The following is a 22,841-nucleotide window of genomic DNA, read 5'->3' on the forward strand; positions in this document are numbered from 1 at the left end:
TATCAGCGAGATAAGATAAGACGCAATTCGCGAGTATTTCACACGTGCTGTTTTCATCCTCCCTTCCTCAATAGATAATTTAACGTCCTCTCTCTCTTTCTCTCTCTCTTTTGCTCAACTTGTCGTAGATGTCACTCTTGCTGTACGTTCATACCTATCTCACTTACAACTTCGCGGGACGGATATCCTCGGCGGGCCTTTCATGGGATTCTTCGTTGAACGAAGAACTTTCGTTTCACATCCTGGAAGCTTGCCTCCAGGCTTGATTCCTTGTCAATTACCAGCTTGTATCTCCGGCCGTTCCGCGTTTGCATCGTTGATAAAGGAGCTCAATTTATAAAGGCCGCACGAGTTTTGAATTTGAAATTGACGTTTTGTTATAAAGTTATAAAGTTCTTATAAAGTTTTCGCTATCTTCGATACAAACTTGAAGCCGAAACGTTTATGATGTGTTAAATTAAAGATTACGGACGTTTAGGACATTTCTCCAAGCATTAAGAAAACTATGAAAACATTACAGATTGTTTTATATTGCACTTGAAGGTAGTAAAAAAAATTTTGGCGGCGAGATTTTCTAAATATTTGAATAAAAAATTATTTTAATAAGAAATAGACACGTGCTCTAATGAAAATATAATTAATAATGAAATAATAAAAAAATCTGAATTTTTTATTTAAGTACTTAAAATTTTTTTTTAAGAAGATGTAATATTTCATTGCAATGTTGAGATCATCTATAAAATAAACAAAGTTTATTTACTTATTCACACAATAACTAAATAAACAATCACAATGAAACTTGTGTATCATTTTGAATACTTGCACAAAAAGATCGATATTTTTTTTATAAAAACGTAATTTAATGTTTAATAACAAATAGAGGAAATAAACCACAAAAATATGTTATTAAATATTATAATACGTTATTAAATATATTATTAAATATTATAATCTTATTCACACAACTTTCATATGTATACGGTTTAGTTGAAATGTTAATGTTACACACATTTCCAAATTTTATTAACTTTGCAGGAATGTGTAATACATCTTTAAAAGATTTAATTTTTTATAAAGAGGAAAACTTTTTTGCTCACGAATTATAGCGTCCGACTCCCAATTATCCATTTACATTTCTCTTAAATTCCACATTTCCGGAAGCCCTATTTTAAATTTACGAATTTTTTGAAGAAAATGAGGCTTAACTGCTTTTTGAAATTCTTGAATAATATAGGCTTCTTATTTTGTTTAAGCAAAAAATGCAATGGTTATGATAATCGCGCGAAATGCTCACACTGTCAAGTGCTTGCTTTTTGGGTTAACTTGCCATTATCATCGAAAATAAATAATACGAGGAAAGAAGATTAGTTATAAGTATCAGTTAAAAACCACACTGAAAAAAAATTACTAAATTTCAATAAATATTTGTTTGTATGTTTGCAAGAAGATATTTACTAAATATAAATACATATTTATTTAGTAAAAGGACGGTTAATTAAATTTAATTAACGGTTTTCTTTAATTGCCTAAATAATTACGTACTGCAAGTAAATATTTTCTTGCAAATATACAAATAAACGTTTATTAAAATTTAGTAAATTTTTTTCAGTGCAATCTTTCTACTTAAATACCAGTTTTTCCATTTAAATAGACGCATTTGTGATACAAATCCCTTTTCTCTCTCTCTTTCTCTCTCACACATTACTGCCTTTTTTTGCTACCCTCCGGACCAAGAATACCCTTCGGTCCAACACTCGCGAGTTGTATTAATCATTGGACGTCAAATCAAGCGTACCACTCGATCGTGGGTCATGATCGAGACGCATTCGAATCCAGAAGCATTCTATCAGCACACCATAATCCGCATGCTCGAGAGTACACATGTACAGTGCCGTACGTTCGCTAATGTTCCGACTTTGTAGACTAACGACTCTCACTTAATAACGCACGCTTTCTTTAGAACGCAAAACGATGGGATATCAAAATCCTCTGGAAATATCAAATTTATCGCAAAATCATCTTTGGCGCGATCAGCGCTCCTTAATTCACATTTAATTTTCCACAGAATTTTTTCTCAAGTAAACTTTAATGCGAGGATCGATCACATAAGAGACACGTGTTTTTTTTTATAATCCAACTTTTATTCAGGGAAAAATAATATACGAGAATTTATTCGTACTATGTAGGAGACTGTGATGCTTTTATGGTTTTTATCTTAGCATAAAGTGCGTTTGCTTGCATCTTCCTCTAAGAGAGCTTTGCGTTGGTCGTATTTACAGGACACAAGGCACACTATTCATAATCAGATTGGAGCGAAGTTTGTGCACGAGAGAGGTCGCATGTCCAGGCGAGGAGTTTGTATTGTAACGATCTTATAAGTGTAGAGAATGAATCCGACACAATTCGCCCATTAGAGTATTAACCCGTCTCTTGGCTAGTCAATGCGGTTATATACTTGCAGGAGAGAGTTACTGAAAATAGAATATTTAATAAAAATCCGTATGTTTCTGACCAGTCACAGCGAAAAAATTTTAAACACGAAATTCCTTAATCTATAGCGATAAGAAACTACTGAAAAAATATTTATTGTAAATAATTATAAAAATATAGATAAAATATTAAAAGTAAATAGTTTGTACTTGATTTTTTGAAAAATTAACTTGGATGATGATAGCCTTGAGTGCTTTAAATAAAAATTTTAACTATCAAAAGTACTCATTTTTTGCGAACTTTTGCAACACAATTTTTTTAAAAGATTTTAATTACTTGAGTATAAAATATTTTTGATTCGGGTCACGTTTATCTTTATCAGACTCTGAGATATTGATTTCATATAGTATGAATTAAAAAATATGTTTTCTGTTCAGAGATATAACGTGTCAAAGTGATAGGGTTCCACAAATTTATATGTGGGGAGGAAGATAACTAAAAATAATTGTGAAAAACTAGGGTTAAGTTAGGTTAAGGATTTTAGCTATACAATACAAGTTAAAAGTTATCAAAATTAAAAAAACTGAAGGCTTTTCTAGGTTCATTAGTTTTTTGCTAATTAACAATAAAAAGTTTTGGTCGCGAATGTCCGAATTTTGACCCTCAAACTAGCTTCAAAGAAGAAAACAATGAAAAATTTGATTTGTGATGGTTTTTGCAGAGAAAATTATTATATTTTGCTGCAGTTTAAAAAAAACATCTTTGAAACGAGTAAGTAAATCTAAATAAATTTTTGCGCGAATATTTATTAAAGATTTATTAGTATACGTAAAAATGTTGATTTAATTGGCAATGCTACTTCCCCATCAAATTTGCAAATAAGTACTGTAAAACGCGATTTTACATAAGAATAAAGAGTAAGTAATTAAATAATTTTTAAATCAATAAGTGAATTGTGCTCAAATTTTACACAAATATTCAAATAATATAATATTCTATAAAATTTGTATATTTTTGGTAATGTTTCGAGACATGATTCATACATCCTTTAATCCTTACTCAAATCATAATGAAGCATTGTTCTTCAAAGATGTCTTTTTCTCTCTTTCTCTGTACGCGTGTGTGCGTGTGTGATTCTTGCATTATTACAGAGCTCGGCGACTGGTGGATATACACAACGTGATTGTGACTTATTCTTGAGCAAAGGTAAAGCTCATCCGCTTTCCCTACGGCATACACTTCAATTCCGACTTACATAAAATAGACTCTATAACAATACGATCGTTGAGATTGATGTAGGAAGAAGCAGACGGTCTTGCGTCGCGCGAGACGTTGTAAAAGGTGAAGAGTTAATTCATCCACGTTTGCAAATGTGCGAATGGTAATGTACCCCGTCTTGAAGCCGTAACAGCAAACGCCTACGACGACGTGTGACGACATACATTGCTCACACGTGCGCTATACAAGTACAAGGTGAGGAGAGCCAGAGATAGCTACGTAGACAGCAGTTATCTTCGTCGTTATCGTCGTCGTCGTCGTCGTTGACGTCACCGAACGAAATGGCGCTGCCGTGACGTCACTAGGGACACCCGCTTCCCTCCGTAACGTTCCCTTGACGGCGCTCTTCGTTCCGCAACATTCTGCCGCCACCCTCCCCCGCGTATCGGGGGATGTCCGGGTTTAGCTGTTGCGGGGTGGGAGCGGCGACGACGACGACGACGCCGGCTGGGCGTCGCGACGGGTGGCCGTCATAGGGTTCGTAGCTTAAGGATTTTTGACTGTTGCCGTCGCGCAGGAGCCAGCGACAGGAACCGGTTTCTCTCGTGCGTAACGATCGTGCGGGAGGCTACGACGCAGAGGTTGCGACGCGACGCCTATTAAAAGCATGTGTATGGTAATTGATTCGATTGGACGGGAGGAGCGGGACGGCCGGTGGCGGTGGAGGACTATTCGGCCGGAATAAATCAGATCTTCCCCCGATCGACGGTTATACGTGTTGTCCGCCGTTCCGAATCCGGATGCAATCGTTATTGACGGTGATCACACGATACCCTTCGTCAGCGACGGTTGTAATCGCGGTGTTTTGCCCAGAATCGATTGAGCAATCTGAGCCTGTCATCCGAGTGTTTCGCGCGTTATCGAATACCGCTATTAGCGGTCGCACGATGGCATCCGATAATTCAAGATGGCTTGCACGCGGTTATGAATAGACGGCGCGAGATGAGAACAGTTATTTCGGAGTTACGGCGGATTCAGAAATCCACGCAGACTCCTGGAGGAGATGCAATTTCTCTTAATAATGAAATAACGGAGAATCTACGCTATACACGGTCGTAAATAAATTGATAGTAATTAAATAACAAATTTATTCGGTTATGGATGCAACACGAGCTCCCTCCCCTCGCAAGGATGATGCAAATGCAATTTAAAATAAAATTGGACCGAATTGAACAGCAAACCTTTTTCCAACGTTTAAATCCATTGTGCGGAAAAGCCGCGATATTTTATTAAAACTCGTGGATATCAATTAGAGAAAAATTGCATCGCGGCGCAACGTTATAATAATAACGATCGTCGATAATGGTTATTTTATATGGGCAGTCTGTGCGCCACTTTTGTGCGGAGAAATTACCCGTCTTAAGTGTTAATTTAATATTGTTCATTATGGGGAAGATGTTTACTCTCCTATATGCGGAATAAGTTGAAGGGCAAGCACGTGCGCTCCGAGAGATTAAGTCGATCGCTAAAGATTCACGTTTAAAACGAGGGCAGAAAGGGGTTGATATTTTCCATGTATTAATATTCCATGGATCACGCGCGAATCGCGACTGGAGTGTGCATATACACATGTACACATTTGCACACGCGAACACACACACATATAGATCCAAGGGAGAGTGGTCGAGGAACTTTCTCGCAAAATGCGCGTCTGCGAATGTATGTACGCGTAGCGAAAGTTAGAGACTCACGCACGTGAATCGATAACACTTGAAAAAGTTTACGTCTCTCTCTCGCGAAAAGGGAAAATAATGGTACGGCATTGCAACGCGATCAGACGACGGCGGCGCGTCGCGTTGCTGCCTGCTCGTCGATCCGGAATCGAAGGTCAATTATTTTTAATGTTCCTCCTCCTCTCTTTCGTCGGCGCTCGCCGGCTGGCCACCTACATACATACCTAAATATTGCACTCAATGCAAAGTTTGGCGTTTTCAATCTGCTACATGCTTTCAGTTAATATCAAATGTTCTTAAACGAAGTTAGATACGTTTAACGTGCCATCTTCTTCAATTGCCGACGCGGATAGATAAACGGAACTGTAAACAGAGTTACAAATACTTCAACGAACAATTGCAAGAAGATTATGAATTAGGAATCAAAGAATTAGGAAATATGTATCGCAGCGTTTATTTCGTCAATTTATCGAATGTAAGCTTTGTATTTAAAGCTGTATTTAATGCTTCTTTTTTACGCGTATGAAAAAATTTAGGTCTTTTTTTTGTTACTGTTGTGATTAAGGATGTATGGGTCATATCACAAGATATTACCAAAAATATAAAAATTTTATTGAATATTCCAGCATTATGTTTGGATAAAATTTGTTTTGAGCACAACTCACTTATTGATTTAAAAGTCATTCGATTTTTGTTTATTCATATTATATTATATTATATTTATTTGCGGATTTGATGGAGAATTATCAATTAAATCAACATTTTTACATACATAATACCAATAAAACTCTAATAAATATTCGTACAAAAATTCATTTAGATTTATTCTCCTACTTACTCGTTTAAAAATTATATATTTAAAATAATATAATAATTCTCGCTGCAGAAACCATTATAAAAAGATGTTTCTTTCTTGAAGCTAGTTTGAGAGTTACAATTTGGGCATTTATGACCAAGACTTTTTATTGTTGATTAGAAAAAAAGAGAATAAATCTAGAGATGCCTTTAGTCTTTAAATTTCGATAATTTTCAGCTCGTATTGTATTGCCAAAACATCCTTAAATCGCAACGCGAAAAATCATATTTTTTATTCGATTTATTATTTCAGTTTCATAGTTAGTCCTGTTTTCTATGCATAAATTCATTTTACTGTATCTACGTCCGCTAAAGATATTTGCTTCTCATTAGAAATGTGCATAATTAACGAGGTGGATTACTGACGAATAATATAACAAATCGATAAGCTCTCTTACTCTGCACAATCCTCGACGGGCTAGGGTCAAGATAGAATTAGTATTGTTCCATAAATCCTTTCTCGGTGAACTCTTTGAGAATAATTTATCTTGCTCCAGGTATATTCGAGAGAACAAATACTTTCTTTCATGCCAGTTGCCCAAGATGCTCGACTGACTACGTTTTGTAGCTCGCGCTCGTTACTTCAATTAGAAAGAATCAGGATCTTCCGCCTTTCCGCAAGCTCCATTGCACCAAAGCAATCTTTATCCGGCTAAAACAGTATTTATTCAGTTTACCCTTTTGATTTCTTACGACGATATTCTTTCTCGGATCCACGATGTTCAAACTCGTAGAACTGGCACCATCCAAATACCCTTCGTTTTGTCGAAAGGGCAGTTTTTATGTATAAAAGCTACAAATCTCGCTGGTTTTTTCCTCTTTTATGCGTCACGATAAAAATAGTTGGAAGTTTAGCCTTACATCATTTCTCCGAAGGTTATTCTGAAATAGTTTCTTCCGAGTATACAATATTTAATGCCTGTTTCTGTGTTCAACTCTATCAGCGTCTATATCGCCGCTTTACCAATCCGTTTTTCAAAATTACAGTTGGTCTTTCTATTTAGAGAGGCGGGTGCGTTTTTCAAGGTTCTTAAAATGAACTTTATTAATTATTAATGTTAATTTTGTAATAAGGACCGCAAGACTTTGCAAAATTGGACTCGGTTAACGTTTTTGTACAAGTGGGCTCTCACATCTACATCTTCTACACGTTGTGGCTCCTCTTTAGCCTCGGAAATATTCACGACTGAATATTTATGAAGTAATGGACAGATGAATGGGTGAAAAAATGCGGTCGGGCTTCCGCTCGGCACGTATTAATTACTATCGACGAAAAACAGGAGCGTCCGGTAACACGAACATTTGGCACGATTCGCGTCCCATCGTTATTTGCTAACCGGCAAAAAACTGCGCCCCGGCAGTGCAGCGGCGCGCTGCAACAACGTTATTGCATGAATCGCGATTAACCTTCGCGAGAATCCTCGTCCGCATGCGGCAATCCGCATCTTGCAAGTGCAGGACCATCCCTGCGTCTGTTTTATCGCGGCAGTCGCAAACAAACGTCATCCGAGGATACTGTACCGGAATTTAATAATTACGACGACATGACAATATCAAATTCCGGTAACGTGATAGGCTTGAGTATTAATTATGTCGTGTATGTGTAAAAAAAAATGTACTTTTGTAATTTAATATATGGAAATACGTATATGACTCTGAGAAAAATAATTTGTTAAAAAAAATCTAAAATATTTAGTCTGATGCGTGCAACTAAACATTGAGTTGATTCAACAATTATTTACTTGTACAAAAAAAGGTATAATTCATTCATGTCAATCATTAACATTTTTTAATCAAGAATTAACTAAACCAACTCAATATTTAGTTGAACGTATCGGAATAAATATTTTAGTTTTTCAACAACTTCTTTTCTAAATTACTTTGATATTGTGATTCGCTAGAATTTGTCGAGAAAGAAAGATTACGAATAAAATGTGATTTTATTTATTATATAAATTCTGTAAGGTTAGAGATTAGCGAAGTAATTGTGAAGAATAATAAAAGTAAAAGCAATCTAATTCTTTCAGTGAGATAGAGAAGCACGTATTTCGCTACTTTATTAATGATCAACTTAAATCGAACTAATCGACGAAGAATTATACTTGTTGCTGATGTAACAATCTGTATGATCGCAATTGAATTCTTCCATTACATATATTGCTCTACTTTACGGCGTGCGTCCTTGTAAAACAGACACACGGACGAGCCGGCGGTTCATTTTCGAGAGTAGTATTGATCCCGCCGTTACAGAACAAACTGGATCAATTATTCCTGTCCCGTTCTCAATAATTCAGCGACGTTAGGCTGAGGCACGGAGCTGAGGCACGGACAAGAACACGAGCAACAATTGCTGCCAGTTATGTTTATTTTTTTTTTAACGTCTTATACAAACTTCGTCGTGTATAATTTAGTTCTGGATATAGAAAAAAAAGCAATGCCCGTAACTTTGAATGATTTCCAACAAACGTACAGTCACTCGAGAGACAAAAGGGATTATATTTGGAGTAATTAACACAATCGACATTAAAATCCATCGCATTTGGAGATAGTAATTTTCCAATGATTTAAATATTCAATACAATCAATATTCTTGATTGGAGGGATGCAAAATTGGTCAGATGTTAAGCAACAAGTGATAAATTATGAAAGATCGCGAGATAACGCGATTTCCTGAGTGTTTTATTCAAAACTATTTTCGAAACGATCCGTGTTATTTTTAAACTTGGCAATGCTATCGCAGCTGGCATTATAACTATTTTTGTGAGTACTTTTCGCTGGCGCCGTGCCGCTTTGTCGGTTGGACATGGCCGTAGAAAAAGAGAAGGATCGTAAAGCCGGAAAAAAGGCGCGGTGGAAGTAACTGATAAAATTGGCAGACACTACTCTTCGCGCTTGCTATCCGTACAATTCGATTCCCCGGGTACACGAAATCGGACGATCTTGCCGTGCGAAACTTTTTCCTTCGAGCCGCTTCGGCTAAATGGAATGTCGTGATTACGAGACAAATCGCGGAACTTTATCTGTATCTTATGCACAGGTTATTTCTGAGCGACATCGATGAAAAAACTTCTTCCGCAGACGTTTTTATTAACTTAGTAAATATTTCCTATGATATGATCAAATTTTTAATTTTAATAATTCATGATTAAAATACTGAAATTTCTTTAAAGTTAATGTAAAAATAATTACAGGGAAAAAAAATATTTGTTTATTTGTTATTGCATAAATTATTACATTTGTTGAAATGTTGGATTTTTTTATTTGCTTTATATACTAATTAAATATTCTAAAAATTAAAAAATTTTATTTTTAGTTCGATATTTTATGATTTGTTAAAAACAGAATTGAATTAATATCGAGATTCTCAAAATAATTTTTTTAAAGGTTTTTGTTAAGCATTCCAAATTCATCTCACGATCGATTGAGAATAGACTCCTTTGCGTTGTACAAATTCAGTATCAAACTTTGTGAAGAATGACAAGTGAATTTGTACTGTTTACTGAATATGCCACTTATATAATAAATATATGATTAGAAAATTATCCTCATTTAAGTTAGTTTAGGATTTGTTAAGAATCTTTTTAAGCTTTATTTGTATTTGCATTTTTAATTTCCTTTTTATTTTCTATTTTAAACATTACGTGAAACATTACGGCAGATATCTGAAAACTTTTGAACAAAGTTCCTCTGTGTGATTGGACGTCATTATAAAAGGATATAAGGAAGAAATAGAAATAAAAGTGTATATCTATTTTAATCAAATTAGGGTCAATTAACAAGCTCAGTAAAATACATTTTTCTTAATAAAATTCAAAAATTAGAATCAATTAAAGTCAATAATGTGTAATTTAAATACTTTTATTTAAAATGTATAGAATAAAACGTGAAATATAAAATTAACGATACATAAAATATTAATGAAGCTTAAATGTTAATTAAATTTATCTTAAAATAAAGTATTTGCATTAAATTTAGGACACACGTATCGCATAAGGAATATTTATCACAGATAGATAATAGATCGGTCTCTCTCTCTCTCTCTCTCTCTCTCTGCATTCTCTTTGGATTGAGATATGACAATTTTGTTATCGCCATGCGTACTAACGCATTTGCATTATACGGGAGTGAGGATGCAACGCGCGACAAGAGATTCTTGCTATGAATTATTGCATTACCATGTGCCTTGATTGCCACTCATTCACTCACTCACCCTCTCTCTCTCTCTCTCTTTCTCTTTCTGCCTCTATCGTGCGCGGAGAAGAGCCACCTGAGTGCATATATACGGACCGCCTGTCGCAAAAGTCTCGGCTAATGCACTTAATTGAAGCCGGAGCTGCCGCATTATGCACCTCCGTCCGCCATTAACGAGCTGTTTCATGCAATCTCACTGAGCCATCGCCCGCGATCTGGCATCTGCTTGAATAATTCTGCCGAAATTCTCCGCACACTTTGTGCATTTTTGGTGATACGTGAATGTACGCTGTGCATTTTAAGAAGAAAATTTCGAGAGTCTTTCTAAAATTATATCAAAGTTTATTAAGTTAAGAAAATAATATTTTAATAAATATATATATAGGTGTGATATAACATTAAATTTGATAAATTTATAGCTTCATGTTACGTATCAGTATTAAATGTAATTGTCTAATTTTAAGATTTGTTTACTACAGGTGATAGTTAATTTATATTTAGCTGTAAATAAGCAAACGAGAATGGTTTTTAATATATAATCTATACTGTTTCTGAAAAGATATAAAAGTCCTGATCTCTATTGTTTTATTAAATTTTTTTATCAGAAAATGTTGATTTAATTATTAGAACATTATTATCACATATCATTTACTGACTTAACTTATCCTGATTGAAGATAAGTCAAAATAAGCAAGATTGTCAGTAAATAATATGTGATGAAAGAGAAAGTAGTATTACGGGTTGTGTAGGTATATTTTGGTAAAAATTTTTCTCATAATTTTTATACCAACATTTTTTAGAAATACTTAGAACGTCTACATTTTTTCTTAGAATTTTTTATACGTATAAATTCTGAAATATTCTGAGATTTCTTATTCCATATTTCTAAAAAAAACTTTTCAACTTTTTAGATTTTGTAACATTTTATCAGAAATTATGGAACAAAAAATGTTTGAAATTTTAGGATATCTTGTAATTAACATATGAAAAATTCTGAGAAAAGATGTAAACTTTTTGAGTATTTCTGAAGTGTTCCAATTCGTATAAATATCTGAAAAAGTTATAAAATTATACAGAAATTTTGAAAAAAATTTTTACCGGAATAATGAGCAACCGTATTATCTCCGTCATTAAGTAACGAATTACCAGTAATTACTTATTAAAGACTCGTTTGTTTAATTGTCTGTCGTTATGTAGTGGCTAATATGTTAATAGCTGACAACTGTTATAAGGTATCTTTTGAACTTTTCGAAACTTTTTTAAGGTACATTTTAACATTTAATTATACATATTTTCTCCTTGTTTTTAAACTCGAGCGTATTATCACACGGATGTAGGTACACTCAAGAGTTTTTCTTGTTATTTAATTTTTTATTTGGCTACACATATTTTGAGTTATGCAAAATTATTCAATAGCATAGCATTTTGTTAATTTAAGCACAGAAAGCTCGAGATTTTTATATCAAAACATTTCTTTGATAAATTGATTGTCACTTTAAAAGGCTGCGTTCGAAAACATTAGAGATATCATTTTATCATTGTTGCTTATCAAATATTAAACAAGGATAAAATGCACTTGGGTGCATTGGATGTACTTGCGCAAGGTTTCTGCACGCAGCTGCTAATTTACATCGTATCATATTACACCCCAGCGAAACAACGACAAAATGACATTAAAGTGAATCGTAATTAATCAAAAAGTGACTTTTAATCAAGATTTTTCCATCATTTTCATATCATTTTGATATCATGATGACATGCCATAATAAATCTAGAATCTATTAAACAATACTTTGACGAGAATACATAGTCGTTCTAGTTTCAATATAAAATACAGATCATTAATAAAATTATTAAATAAAATGTAAATTGGTCGTAATACTTCCTTTTTTTTAACAAAGTTTTAATCTTATACTAATTTAAGCACTTTACAATTGTTACACTTTAGCGAATATGTGAGTTAATTAAAAGTATATTTTTAAATAGATAATTAACGGAGATACACAAGTGTCAAGAAATCTGACTTATTTCGAACTTATCAATCCATTTTTTAATCATAGCTGGCTTATCGATAAACCGTAGATCGCATACTTTCATCCCCCTCGGATTAAAGCGTCGTTAGATTATTCTCATTCGAGGTAGAATTAATCCGCAGGCGATTGTTTCGCTTGTAGAAAGCGTGGTACGGTTCACGGTTCATCGTTATTTGACGTGTGTCACGCGAGTAACCCCGATCGGAAGATTGCTCCAATGTGCAGCCAGCCACTGACCCCTTTTATCCCTCTGTCGGTTACAGGTTGGCAGCAGCGCAAGAGGCGGCACAAAGGGACCCTGGACACGCGAGCCAGTATTACGGGAGAAGGTCGAGGTTGGCCGGATTGAGGAGTGGTCTCGGTGACTGGACTAGCTTCGGAGGGGAGGCAAGTGACAATTGTCAATTATTATTCTCGTCTTCGTTATCCCCGATACGAAATGTCGTGATTCATTAGTCTAAATTCTACAGCTTTAGAATCATCGTAGAATCAATCGTCTTCGTCTCTCAATAATAATTTTCTTATTATTATTGAAAACAAATAATATTTTGGCAAAACCGTTCTTCCCATGCATCAGCCAGCCTATCACAAATCCGTATTCGAGGTGGAACCTATTCGAATAGGTTTTTCGAATAGAATATCGACGCTTTCAGGTACCTGGTCTGGTGGACATGGCGCCAGGCCGGGATCAGGGTGGAGGGGCGGGTGGCGGTGGGGGAGGCGGCAAGGGCACCACATCGTTGTTCCTCCTTTCGGAGGATAATTGCATACGGAAGCACACGCGCTTCATCATCGAGTGGCCGCCCTTCGAGTACGCCGTCCTGCTCACCATCATCGCCAATTGCGTGGTCCTCGCCCTCGAGGAGCACCTGCCGAAGCAGGACAAGACCATACTCGCACAGAAGCTCGAGGCTACGGAGATCTACTTCCTCGGGATCTTCTGCGTCGAGGCGAGCCTCAAAATCCTCGCCCTCGGCTTCGTCCTCCACCGCGGCTCCTACCTGCGCAACATCTGGAACATCATGGACTTTTTCGTCGTGGTGACCGGGTGAGAATCGAACGCTTATTTGTCAGTAAAGTCTTCCTCTTCGTTTACTTTTCCTTTTTCTTTCTCCTCGTTTTTCCCCCGAATCTTCTATCAGCAACTTCGCCAAACATTTTATGTATTCTTGGAGAAAGAAGACACTTTCTCAGATTATCATTTCTTTTTATAGATTATTAAAAATCCCATAAAATAATATTGCCATCGCAATGTTTATATAAAAGAACAAGCGACTTTTTCGTTTAAACTCATAACATATTGTTGCATTTTCCTATATATACATATATATACATATATATATATATCATTTACATGTAATGTAAATGATATAGGACAGAGATGTAGGATAGAGATCATTAATATTGATTATTCAAGAGAGACAAACATTGTTTCGCCCATTAATTAATTTGCGGCCGAAGCGGGTGACAAAATAAACCTCTTTCCCTAATTACCATCCTTATGAGGAAACAAGATATTGGAGGAATCGGTTTGACTAACATTGCTAAACGAGACACTTTATGCTTTCCAGGCGTAAATAGTAACTTGTATTTAATATAGGAGAATTTTCACATATTTTGAAATCTTCATGATAAAAAGAACAATAAGAGGTTTTAAATTTATGTCGCATTCGAAATTAATAGCATAAATTTTATATAATAACAGACTTATTAAGAATTGATACACAAGCTTAATTAAACATATTTTTAAAGTCTTGCAATGATGCAGTTATTATGTAATCTTTGAAAAATTTTGATTTGACATTGGCAATGTAGTCCGAAAACTGGCTTCTCCAGCCGTATGAATTAAGGAAACACGCCGATCGCCATACTCGTTGGTCAGATAGATTCTAGAGTAATCCTTGGATTAGGTCGATGACCGTGTTCGCCGAAACAAACGTGGACGTCGACCTGCGTATGCTACGTTCCTTCAGGGTCCTCAGACCGCTAAAGCTGGTTTCGAAAATTCCAAGTGAGTCAGACAGAGTTCTGCGAAAGAACAGCAGCGACTAACAAACACCCAAAGAAAGAATTCCCGCCAGTAACGAGTCGAGCTAACAAGTCGAGCAGCAAACGACCAGCCCCCTCCGTTCTCCCTTCGCTCTCCTCTTCCCTCCACGTTGTATCTCCTGACAATCTGTGTGCGGTTCTCAATAGTTACAAACATAGTTTTAAATGTCTCTTCGGCGCCGAAACTTAGCTCAATCCCTTCAGTTTCGGCCGTTTCCGCTGCTTTAGTTACACCTGGTACGACGTTCTAGTTCTGGCAAGCGAGAGCAGCATCGACTTGAACTTGTTTATATATATCTACATATTATTAGTTCCCGTCCTGCTAGTTTCCTGCGTTAGTCTTCTATTTGCCTAATATCATGTCGTTTTTACTAATCTTCGCTTAGAGGCTATGGGTGTCTTAGATCAGTTGACAAAGTTAGAGATGATGATGGGTAAAGCTATTTCAGTTAATGATATTTGTTGGATAATTATATATATTTACATATATGAATTCTCTCTGTGTGTCTACTCTTATGTTTCTACGTGTCTCGTTTACATATATTACGTATGTTCTACTTTCTTCATAGAGTGATTCACTTGCGTGAACTAGCGATTAGATTTTATGATCAGTTAGATCTGCAATTTGTTACGTTAAACATTATAAATTCGAAAAATGTACAGTTACACGTAAGTACGCCGTTTATATAAATAAAAATTCTTTGAGTGAAAATGTTAAATTTACATATAAAATTGTAGTAATTAGATTTTTACGTCAAACACGTAAAATATTTTTAATATAATTTTAGTGTAATATAATTTTAAGTTTTTTTAAATTAAATTTTTACTAATAGCACATAATACACAAAATTTTGAAAAAGAATATATAATGATAACAGTCGCTAAATGTGATGAAAATAGTTGTCGCATAGTTGTGTTTTCTTGCAACAATATAGAATATAGGTGAGATAACATGTTAGTTTTTCTTGTATTTTCTAGATACTTACAATATTCTAATTCGTTCTGTATGCGTAGAAAAATGAATACGTAGAGAGCAGTCCAAACTCGTTAATCACCAATTTAAGATTGGAATTAATTGTTATTCCCTCTAAGTGTTAGGACGTAATTTGGATCGTACGAGAAGCTATTTACTCATTATTAGTAGCTGGTGTATTTCGAAAGTATGCTTTCTTTTCGAAAGCAATAACGATTTGGGGAGGGGTCAATCGTCTCCAATTCCGTACGCCGAGGATGCGCACTCACGAACAGGTGGACAGGGGGAAAAAGGGATAAAAACACACACACACACACACACACACAAACGTGATGACCCACAAAGTGGTGCCTATATTTAGCGATTAGCTATCTTTAGCTACAGTAACGCTAAATAATAAAGCAGACTATACATTGTTGAGTGAATATGTGTCCTAGAGCAGATAATGAGTTCAACAGCGAACCCGTTACTTGTGAAAATCTGTTCGCTTAGAAATTAACGACAGACCGTTGCTTGGCGAGTATTCATAGTTCTAAAAGATGATCATCCTCCCAATTTCCGTTGTTAGGACTAGCTCTTTGTGCTTCTATCGATTTTATTACAAGCTAGTCAGTCTTTTGTCAATTTATTGACAATTTTCGTTATTAGCGTTATTAGGTATATAGTCAAGGTTTACCATTTGTAGCGTTCGATTGTCATTTTAATAGAGCAGAATTCACATTTGTAGAATCGTATTTAAAGTCTCGGAATTTAATTAGTCTCAGATATTTAATTTTATTGTAGAAATCCATTTCTTTATTTTTAAAATCTTCATCACTTATCTATTTTTAGAATTGAATTAAATCTATGTTTTCTATTTTTTTTTAGAATTAGGATTGAAAATTATTGAAATACTTTCAAGTATTGAATTATTTTTTTCTAAATCTAGTAAAACAAAAGAAATAAAAAAAAAGATTTAATGTACAGTACTTTCTGTTTTTGTTTTGCATCATTTTGACACTCGAAATCCATATATTTATTTAAAATTTCATTGAAGTTTATTAAAACGAGAATATTTGTTTATGTTAAAACAGAATATAACAAACAACATATCGAGTTTTAGAGTTTCGCATTATTCTTGTCTAATAATGTGGAAGAGATCTAACGTCTCTCTATATTTCTTCTATATCGAGGATCTTTTTGAAAAGCTTCTGCTATTGACGAGAGTCAGAAATAGATAAAGCGGCGGTCGATGACCGTACGGCGAACTGATATCTTCGAGAAACTAGCGCCGCGAGTCTAGGTGTGATTATAGCCACTATCACTATCGTTCCAACATTTCACATTCTCCTAAACCTAGATATACAGTATTTTACATAGTCTAGAGAGTGTACGTACGTACATAGATACGTTTAAACACCTATACATCGATCCTACTCCTGCGCGGCGCTCTTTTCAGTAGAGCATTGCCCTATTCTGTCAGACCGTTTATTTTTAAGCATTAAGTTTTATAAAATAGAGAAAAGTACATTCCCTCAGATAGACTTATATCTTGAAAATCAACTATTCGCAATATTAATAATTTATGTAATTTAAAATTATTATCGTATACCAATATATGTGGCATAAAATTGTTTTTGCATACCGATACTTTAAATAAAGTTTCTTTATAACTAATTACATTAAAAAAAAAATAAAGTCGCATATTTTATAATTTTTTAAAAATTGAAATTTATATGTTGCAGAATCTACAAAGTTTGAAAAAATATACAAATTAATTGACTTAATTGCGATAAAATGAAACTCCTCTTGCTTCTTAATTTCTTTAAAATTTTCAAAAATATATATTTATACGTTTGAAATTAAATATTGAACTTCCATGTTAAATTACAAGATCCATTTGGAATTCATCACGAGCGGAGATTCTGTTGCAAATAACTATTTGTATCCATTTTGCAGTCTCTCAAGATTTAATTCACCAGAGTTCTTTGATCTTTCACATAGAAAAATTCCGTCCGTTCGTCCCGATAGCATTATCTCCCTGAGTTAGAAAGAACGATAGCCCATCCACATATAGTTTCATCTAGTGGACGTAGTACTTAAGAGTAGCGTGAGTATTAGTGTAATAGAGTAGTAAGTAGTAAAGTGTGGCGGGGTGTGTGTGTTTTTGGGGCAGGATCGTCACGGCGTTCTCGCAAGGCATACACCTGGATATGGATCTGCGCACGTTGCGTGCGATACGCGTGTTGCGACCGCTCAAACTTGTCTCCGGCATACCGAGTGAGTAGCGCACCAGAGTACAAATTGGAAAGCGATCGGATCTTTGGGACACGGGGCTATGCTCGGCTCGAGAAAATCCAAAGGAGTCTCGCGTTGCCGGGAGAGCCCCGTTGTATAAACGAGATCCCCCGAGACCGTCGTAAATAGCGCACGAAATAGACGCGCTCGTATTCACACCTCGAATCTAGCACGGATAGTTGTTTTCAAAGTTATTTAAACGAATCGTACGAATCATTTTGTAAATACGGTAATCTCACTCCGATTGATTGAATCATTGTCGAGTGTATATCACGCGGTGCTACGCAAAGGTGTGAGTGCGGGCTAAGAGCACACTTAGCGTTGTTCCATTTTATCTTTTTTATTCTCTTGCTATTATGTATGCACATTGAATAATAGAAATATCAGTTTGGAAAATTAGTTCAAACGCGAGATGTCTCTTTCAGATGATTACATTTGGCGCTAAACGTGCGATAAAAATGCGATCCCGTTGCCCGAGAAACTTCACTCGATAATGAATAATGGATGCTTACGACTCGAGACTTCGTCGTGTCTGAGATTTGTGTACCTCGAAGATCGAATACGATCCGCCGTCGAGAATATTATCTTATTTCTCGAATATAGTGGCCACATAGATTTGGCAAGATTTGAAGCGAATTGACAGATATGTGAAGTCAAGTAGATCAGAATTAGTCACATTTAATCGCAAATATATTTATCTATTCCTCGTAGAACGCTTTCTTCAAATTAGATTGTTTTATGTTAGTAGTATTGCCCAGATAGCTACTACTCAGAGTTCGATGTTTTGTATTTAGATGCGGCGGAGGTATCCTAATCGCAGAATCACTTCGAATGGCATCAAATGCACATCTTTTGCTTTTAATTGATTCTAAATTAATTTCGAGATGAAATAATTATAAAATCTATAATAATTTTTATAAAAGTATTATAAAATCATACAATAACCTTTTTTATTTAGTACATTTGTAACACTAGATCATTATAATTGCCATATAAAAGCAAACAGAACATTATTGTTTTTCTTTACTAGATATTGATCTTGTCACAAATATTGATTTTATATTTAATAAATAAAAAAATAATGTGTAATTTTTCGGGCAACGAGCAACAGATAATAAGCACACAATTGTGCCAAAACATAAAATTCCACGTTGATCACTTGTAGGAGCGGTGGTTGGACCTAATTACTCCTCGCTGATTTTTCTTTTGCGAACAGGTCTTCAGGTGGTGCTCAAGTCTATCATCAAGGCAATGGCGCCGCTTCTGCAGATCGGCTTGCTGGTACTCTTCGCCATCGTGATATTCGCCATCATCGGCCTCGAGTTTTATTCGGGAACCCTGCATAAAACGTGTTACATGATAGAGGACACCAGTGAGTGTATTCGAAGGTTCAGCCAACCTTCTAGGAATTATCGTGCAGCACATTGTTCACAATATCACTTGCCTTATTTTATATACTCTTTATTCACAAAGGATTGAAAGATCTGCGAAAACCTTGAAATGTATGAAAATATAATTTATGTTGATAATTACTTCAAAATTACATGTTTCCATCTTTGGGCTCCTCAGGCGCCCCTGGCGTTAACTTATCCGAGACGCTTTACAATGTTGGACATTGCAGATGTAATCGAAAAGGAGGGCGAGCTGCCGAGCCCGTGTATCCCAGGCAGCCAAGATAATGCCCCGGGCGGGGCCCATACGTGCAAGCCGAACATCTCGATATGCATGGATCACTGGGAGGGACCAAACTCGGGCATCACCAGCTTCGATAATATCGGATTCGCCATGCTCACTGTCTTCCAGTGTATCACTATGGAGGGCTGGACTGCCATATTGTACTGGGTAAAGCAAGAAATATGTTCTTCAGTGTTAAAAAGTTCTTTTCTCTCGTTCTTTTTCTGTCTTTTATCGTATATCTTTCTTTCTTTCTCTGTCTTTGCCTCTCTTTCACTTTTTCTCGCTCGTTCTCTTCCCTTTTTCTCTCTCTCTCTCTGTAAAATATCGTCCTCTCGTTATCGCGCACGATTTGCCCCATACTCAGTATTATTTCACGAAAGGTACGATAGCGATTACTCTCAAATCTCTGTGTTCCGTAGAATGTTGTTTTATCAATCCCTTATCAACCGCTTCGCGATTTGAGTATCGCATTTTTGTACTAAACTATAATTCTTTCCCTCGTCAAATCACCCCCTTCTAGAAGAGAGAAGATATCGTGCTTATCAAACTGTCTCGGTACGTGTATCTCCTTCTATCCGCTTTTAAGTGTCTCTCTTCCTCTTTCGCAATTAATGTTGATCAATCACTACTACTTCGATGTACTTATTAAATGTTCGCCTCCTTTCTGCGTTCGGCTTTAGCCGAACATGCCGGCTTTCGGATTAAAGAATGCCTTGCGGACAGCTAACACTGACGTATATATGTTTACCTTGCTCAGTATAACACTGTCAATACCGGCCCTCTTTTTTGATGTTTCAATATTTGATGTTAACTGTATTTTTTTGTGCTTGACCCTTTCGTGACAGAATTAAATTCTTTTAGCTCTCTTAGAAATAGAACTCAGTAAAAGTTTTTAGCTTCTTAGCGCTAGAATAAAGCTAAGTGCGTAATGAAAAAGAATTACCAGTGGAACCTATTTTTCTCACTGGTCACGAAAGGGTTAATGTTCAGTCGACGGATCACGGAAGGTTTTTTTAAATATTTTACTACAAGCAACAGATCACTTCAAAATCCTTCGATGTAACTCCACCGGCTGTAACATAATCACTAATTGTTATTTGTTTAATGAAATTTCAAAAAATCTTGCCTCATCGACCTTTGTAATAGGGTAGCCCGTGGTAAAATATCCAGTCGGAAGAAAATGCCACATGCTTCAACTACTTGGAGATTTTCTATAAAACTAGTATTAGTCTTCGACTTAGCATAGTTTTAAAACTATAAATTTTGACGTACTTTAATTTAACACGTTGCCTGCCCCGTGAGTTTTATTGTATATATCGAGCATTCTCATTCTCATAATCGTATAATGATAAAATATTTTTTATGATTAAATAGTCTATATTCTCATGCACAGTACATTCAACCCAACGGGCTTTTAATTTTATATTACTGTCCAACAATTTCTGATTATTCAATATTTTTGTATTTGCAAAATGCATCGCAAATTGCATTAAATAGCATTTATTTTCCTTAAATCTTTGAAAATATTTCGGTAGCGCCGGTCACAGGTGGCCATGGCAGTCAGCGTGTTAAATATTTGAAAATCTGTAGGTTTTTCTCTTCGAGATAGCGAGTAGCGAATAGAGGAATGTAGCGAGTAGTCTCAGGCCAGTTTAAAAATGGCATGTTTCTTTCATTCTATTCTTTTTCCACGGGTTACCTTCAGCGATATTGAAGTTGTATAAAGCTGATGTTGTCTTGTGTAAGTGTGATCGTCGGATTTCCAATTTGCAATTTTTTTTTTTTTTTTTTTTAGACAAGATCTTCCTTTCGTGTTGAATAAAATTCTTTGCAAAAGGAAATTAATATTATCGAATAACGATAAATAAATTTGAGCCATCACTCTCGGACGATCACATTTATCGCGTTGTGTTTGGCGAATCGAGATTTCAGTGCCAGTGCCTCTGTGTATCGCATATAGCGCTCTTTTGCCGTTAATTAATATACCTTCGGCTGTAAAACCGGTGCATATGTACGCACGCGACGTTGCTCTCTTCATATTGATTCTGATCAAATTTGCAGACGAATGACGCTCTTGGCAGCAGGTGGAACTGGATTTACTTTATACCATTGATCGTTCTCGGATCATTCTTCATGCTGAACTTAGTTCTCGGTGTCTTGAGCGGGTGAGTATGTCCCTTCCGAGAGAATACCGCGGCCTTTCCATCCAGAGACAATTTCTGGAGCGACAATCGTGTCTCCGATTCGGCAAGATCGCGAGGTCCATTACTTCAGAACGATTTTCTTTCCTCGTCAGGGAGTTTTCTAACGAAAGAACGCGCGTCGAACGGCGGGCGGCTTATCGGAAAGCAAAGAACAAACGACTATTCACCACTGCGTTCAGTTCCTACTTAAAGTGGATCACTCAAGCAGGTTTCAATTAGTACACGTTGCCTAACATTAGTGTACGATAAACCGTATTCTTTTAATGTGTTTAGCACAACTGTCGTATCCAGAAATATAAAATAAATCAAATATATCATTATTTTTTAACGGTTATTTTATAATTTTAAGTATCAATTATTTCTTTTGTTAAACAAATTTATTATACATTTCTTAATTTGTAAATTACTAATTTAATTTGTCATATATCATTTTTGCAGTTAACGTTGTATGTAACATTGCGTATTGCTTTTTAATAAATGAAAAGAGTTCAGAATGTAAGTGCTAAATACGCGATGAGAATACGATGCAAATTTTATATGCATAGAAACGTAAATTATTAAGCTCGTCTATTTAATTAATGCTACATATTTTAAATATTTAGTTAAGAAAAAGTAACGTGTATGCAAGGAAATAGTTAATAATAATAATAATAAATTCATCATGAACTCGCGTATGGTACATAGCTCCCTTGGCGTAAGCTACTTGAAAAAAATCTATGATAGTATCTCGCAAAGAAAAAAAATCATTTCTTTTTTTAATACTTCCGACGGTATTCTCCTTAAATAAGTAAATATCGCTAATTTGTTAAACAGTATCGCTAGAATATTAATGGCAGAATGCCAGAGAATCCTGCGCTAAACTCAGCTTTTATGCGCCTGAGTAAGCTGCAATTTCATTTGTATCACGCTTGTAGAGAGTTTGCGAAGGAGAGAGAGAAGGTGGAGAACCGGCAGTCCTTCCTGAAGTTGCGAAGACAACAGCAGCTTGAACGCGAACTGAATTGTTACCTCAATTGGATCTGCAAAGCAGGTTAGATTAATTATCGTAGAAAAAACACATGAATTAAAAAGGATCGAATAGGAATGCGTTTTGCAAAAACCGAAAAAAATCTAATAATAGAGCATTGCGTGTGGAATAATATCTCAAGAATAAGTGAAAATTGACAGCAGGAAAAAGTAACTGTATTGTATATTTTATAAA

The 22,841-nt window shown here is 35.5% G+C and overlaps 1 protein-coding gene across 32 annotated transcripts in view; it reads left to right on the top strand.

Annotated features, from left to right (window-relative positions):
- The window catches only part of LOC105195981 (voltage-dependent calcium channel type A subunit alpha-1), a 189,278-nt gene that overhangs the window by 114,833 nt on the left and 51,604 nt on the right, over positions 1–22,841 (top strand). For 31 of the 32 annotated variants that reach the window (XR_005575934.1, XM_039455446.1, XM_039455449.1 and 28 more), the window contains 7 exons: positions 12,724–12,847; positions 13,114–13,508; positions 17,638–17,741; positions 18,976–19,131; positions 19,381–19,601; positions 21,498–21,601; positions 22,555–22,670. Coding sequence is in view for 31 of the 32 variants with exons in the window: in XM_039455446.1 (XP_039311380.1) it covers positions 12,724–12,847; positions 13,114–13,508; positions 17,638–17,741; positions 18,976–19,131; positions 19,381–19,601; positions 21,498–21,601; positions 22,555–22,670 (1,220 nt within the window). In the remaining variant the exon portion in view is untranslated. Of the gene's footprint in view, positions 1–12,723; positions 12,848–13,113; positions 13,509–14,370; positions 14,472–17,637; positions 17,742–18,975; positions 19,132–19,380; positions 19,602–21,497; positions 21,602–22,554; positions 22,671–22,841 lie in introns of all 32 variants that reach the window. The other variant, XM_039455447.1, reaches the window with a different exon arrangement.

Source organism: Solenopsis invicta, chromosome 12 (genome assembly GCF_016802725.1).
Source record: "Solenopsis invicta isolate M01_SB chromosome 12, UNIL_Sinv_3.0, whole genome shotgun sequence".
NCBI classification, from domain to species: Eukaryota; Metazoa; Arthropoda; class Insecta; order Hymenoptera; family Formicidae; genus Solenopsis; species Solenopsis invicta.